The sequence below is a fragment of the Microtus ochrogaster genome, chromosome 22, assembly GCF_000317375.1.
Source record: "Microtus ochrogaster isolate Prairie Vole_2 chromosome 22, MicOch1.0, whole genome shotgun sequence".
NCBI classification, from domain to species: Eukaryota; Metazoa; Chordata; class Mammalia; order Rodentia; family Cricetidae; genus Microtus; species Microtus ochrogaster.
Window position 1 is genome coordinate 2,691,488 of NC_022023.1, and position 4,048 is coordinate 2,695,535.

At 50.2% G+C, this 4,048-nt stretch overlaps 1 protein-coding gene across 1 annotated transcript in view; it reads left to right on the top strand.

Moving 5' to 3' along the window:
• Positions 1 to 231: 231 nt before the first annotated feature.
• Positions 232 to 4,048, top strand: part of Thrsp (thyroid hormone responsive) — a 6,036-nt gene continuing 2,219 nt past the window's right edge. Inside the window, exon 1 of the mRNA XM_005357550.2 lies at positions 232 to 797. Within this exon, the coding sequence (XP_005357607.1) occupies positions 326 to 778 (453 nt within the window). The 5' untranslated portion in view covers positions 232 to 325 and the 3' untranslated portion in view covers positions 779 to 797. The remainder of the gene's footprint in view (positions 798 to 4,048) is intronic.

Here is a 4,048-nt window from a genome sequence, read left to right on the forward strand (position 1 = left end):
CAGGTAACCTAAAAGAGCTATTGATTGCGTGCCCTCGAGTGTTCCGGCTGCCAAGGGGACAAAGCTTCCCTTTAGCTGGCTGGGCCAGCTGCTGAAGGAAGAACTGGCCTCTCACTGAGAAGATCATGCAGACCCGAAATGACAAGCAGAAGGCTACATGGATCACCTGATGTAGACACTGGGGACCAAACTCTGGGATTGGCTTAAACCAGGGCTGTGTTGCTCCAATGGCTGGGTTTTGGCATCCTGACAATCTGCTGACTGTTCAAAAGCCTGGAAATAGCGCTGGGGCAGTCTGTTGCACTCCTTGGGAAAGAAAGCAGCCATGCAAGTGCTAACCAAACGCTACCCCAAGAACTGCCTGCTGACGGTCATGGACCGGTACTCGGCGGCGGTGCGGAACATGGAGCAGGTGGTGATGATCCCCAGCCTCCTGAGGGACGTGCAGCTGAGCGGGCACCGGGGTTCCGTCCAGGAGGGAGCTCCGGATCTATACACCTACTTCACCATGCTCAAGACCATCTGCGTGGAAGTGGAGCATGGGCTGCTCCCGAGGGAGGAGTGGCAGGCCAAGGTGGCCAGCGGCGAGCCCAGCAACCCTGAGAATGAGGCCTCCGAGGCAGAGGAGGCTGATGAGGAGAGGCTTGCCGGGGAGCTGGACCTAGAAGCTCAGTTCTATCGGCACTTCTCCAGCCTCCATCACATCCTTACCCACCTCACCAGGAAAGCCCAGGAGGTGACAAGGAAGTACCAGGAAATGACGGGACAGGTCCTGTAGGCCTCCAGCACTAAGAAAGGTAATGGTGGCCGTGCCAGTGGGCTATAATCCATGCAGGGACACGAGGGAGGAGATGAACAGCGGTATAACTCTGTAGGAGGGGCCAGGTGAGCTCTCACGTCAAGGGTATTGGGGCTGGAACTGGCCTCCTTAGCATTGTCCCCCAGGATTGATAAGCAATGACTGTGAATTCCTACAGGGAACAGCCTAGGTACATCTATGTAGGAAGTAGTCTATGAACACATTTCTCCTGAGTACATGGGCATCTGTGTGTGTGTGTGTTCACTGTGGATTTGTTAGTAAATACATGAATGTTTGCAGATTAGCACTTGAACAAGTCTATTCTCAAGGTTACCCCCACCCCAGAAAGGGTTTCTCTGTGTAGTCCTGGCTGTCCTGGAACTTGCTTTGTAGACCAGGCTGGCCTCGAACTCACAGAGATCTGTCTGCCTCTGCCTCCTGAGTGCTGGAACTAAAGCTGTGTGCCACCACGCCCAGCTTTCAAGGTCAACTTTTAAAAAAGCTTTTAAATTATTTATTGTCTTTTAGAGTTTGTGTGTGTGTGTGTGTGCGCGCGCACGCACATGACATGGCATACATGGGAAGGTCTGAGGACAACTTGCGGGGGTCAGTTCCCTCCTTCCACCATGTAGACTTCATGGCTAGCCCTTTCATAAGGTTCCCATTATTCCTGTGTGTGTACATGATGTGTGCTGTGAGCAAGTGTGCTCTGGTGTGTGTGGAAGTCAGAGGATCTTAGGGTTGAGTAAGTACTCCTTCCAACTTTCCCAAAGCCACAGCTACTTCTCTTCCTTTTTCCCCCCCTTGAGAGAGGGTCTCTATGAAGCCCTGGTTGTCCTGGAATTTGCTATGTAGACCAGGCTGGTCTGGAAACTCAGATTCTCTCCTGCCTAAGGGTGTCCGAGTACCAGGATTAAAGTCATACCACACCATGCTCAACTTCAAAGTCAGCTTCTTTAAAAATCTGGTTATGGGGGCTGGAGGGACAGCTCAGTGGTTAAGAGCACTGACTGTTCTTCCAGAGGACCTGGGTTCGATTCACAAATGGCAGCTAACAACTGTCTACAACACCGTTTCCAGGGGACCCAAGGCAAAACACCAATGTACATAAAATAAAAATAAATAAATTTTAAAAAGGAGAGAGAAAGGGTCTGGAATAAGCATTAAAATAAACTTTTAAAATATAAGTAAATAAAAGTCTGATTATAGATATCGACTGTCCCCAGAGTTGGGACACATCCTACACATATAATCCCAGGACATATACCACCCACTAAGGCCATTCACAAATCCTAAGACCTCTCCTGCCATGAGAAAAGGGGGGTTTTGGGGGGGGGTTCGAGACAGGGTTTCTCTGTAGCTTTGGTGCCGGTCCCGGAACTAGCTCTTGTAGACCAGGCTGGCCTCGAACTCCCAGAGATCCGCCTACCTCTGCCTCCCGAGTGCTGGGATTAAAGGCGTGTGCCACCACTGCCGGGCTGAATTAGCATCTCTTTTGCGCGAAGTTCCAACATGGATCTTAATTGCTGTATAACTCCCGTATAAACCTACCAAGGCGAAAGCAGCTTTTAGGTTTTGATTATTTTTATGTTTCAGAGACAGGGTCTCATCTCACTATGCTGTCCAGGTCAGTCTTAAACTTGCCGCCCTCCTGCATGTCCCTCAGATCCTGTCAAAGACAAGGTTATTGTTTTCACTATGCAGGTGAAGATCCTCACCAGCTGTGTTTCTGTGTGCACGATGACTCCTGTGTGCACGATGAGCCCACGCTGGCCTTTCCTGGCATACAGGGTGAGGCTGCTCACGGTGGTCCTGAGACTGGCAGGGAAAAGTCGGACTGCAGCGTCCACTGGCTTTGACCGTGGGCTACCTGCCAGCTCCATCTCAGTCCCTTAGTTACCACTGAGACTAGATTTGGGCTGGAGAGATGGCTCAGAGGTTAAGAGCACTGCTTGCTCTTCCAAAGGTCCTGAGTTCAATTCCCAGCAACCATATGGTGGCTCACAACCATCTGTAATAAGATCTAGTTCCCTCTTCTGGCCCACAGGCAGGCAAACCACTGTATATTTAATAAATAAATAAATCTTTAAAACCACAGAGAAACTCTGTCTCGAAAAAACCAAAAAAAAAAAAGATTTGTACCTCCAGGGTGGGTGAGATGGCTGGGCAGGTACACACCTGCCACCAACTCTGACAACCTGATTTGATCCCTGGGACTTGTACGGTGGAAGAGGGGATCGACTTCTACCAGGTGTCCTGGCCCCCCGTGTGCGCATTGCCTTCCCCCTTTCCTAATAAGGAAGTTGACGTGGAGAGCTGAGTGACCATCTGAAGTCATATAGGTAGGAAACGGACAAGAGCCAGAGGAGACATGGTGTGCTCCTTGCGCTCAGAGTCAGAGTTAGAACTGGGAGTCCCAGAGCAGCTCCAAAAAGCCCAAACCTAGGATGGGTGGTGGTGGTGCACACCTTCAATCCCAGCACTCAGGAGATAGAGGCAGGCAGATCTCTGACTTCAAGGCCAGCCTGATCTACAGAGTGGGTTCCAGGACAGCCAGGGCTACACAGAGAAACCCTGTCTAGAAAAGTAAAAACAAAACCCCCAAACAAGCAAACAAAACCCCCAAATATCACCCAGCAAGCAAACAAACAAAAAGCAAGTCTGGCCCAACTTTGAGCTGAGGGTTCTTCCCAGAACCATTCTCTGTCACCCTGGAAAACTAGGGACCTCAGGGATCAGACAGAAACTCTGCTCCGGGCACTTTTTCCACCTCAAACATGACCTGTTTCCTCAGGCCTCTCTCCCTGTCCCCTTGAGTCTTCCTGGGCTGCTTTCCAAAGACGCTCTTTGAACACAACTAGGCTGGAGCCTGGGGGAAGGGGGCAGGCTGAGCCTCAATTCCTGCTCATGGATCAACACTGAAGGGCTGTGGGGCATTACGGCAATACTTTGTTTTTCCTCTGCAAGTCAGCAGTAGTAAAGCAATGACTGGCATTTGAATAGTGTTTAAATCCCCTGCATATTAATTATTCAATGAATTATCATTACTTAAATATTTTGCTACTATTGCATGGTTGGGGATTTAGCTCAGTCATTCAACACTTTGCCCAGCAAGCCGAAGACCCCAGGGTTTGCTCCTCAGCCTCAGCCTGCCTCCTGGTGGGTGGGGGGATGTTTTATTATTGGTGTGTGTGTGTGTGTGTGTGTGTGTGAGAGAGAGAGAGAGAGAGAGAGAGAGAGAGAGAGAGA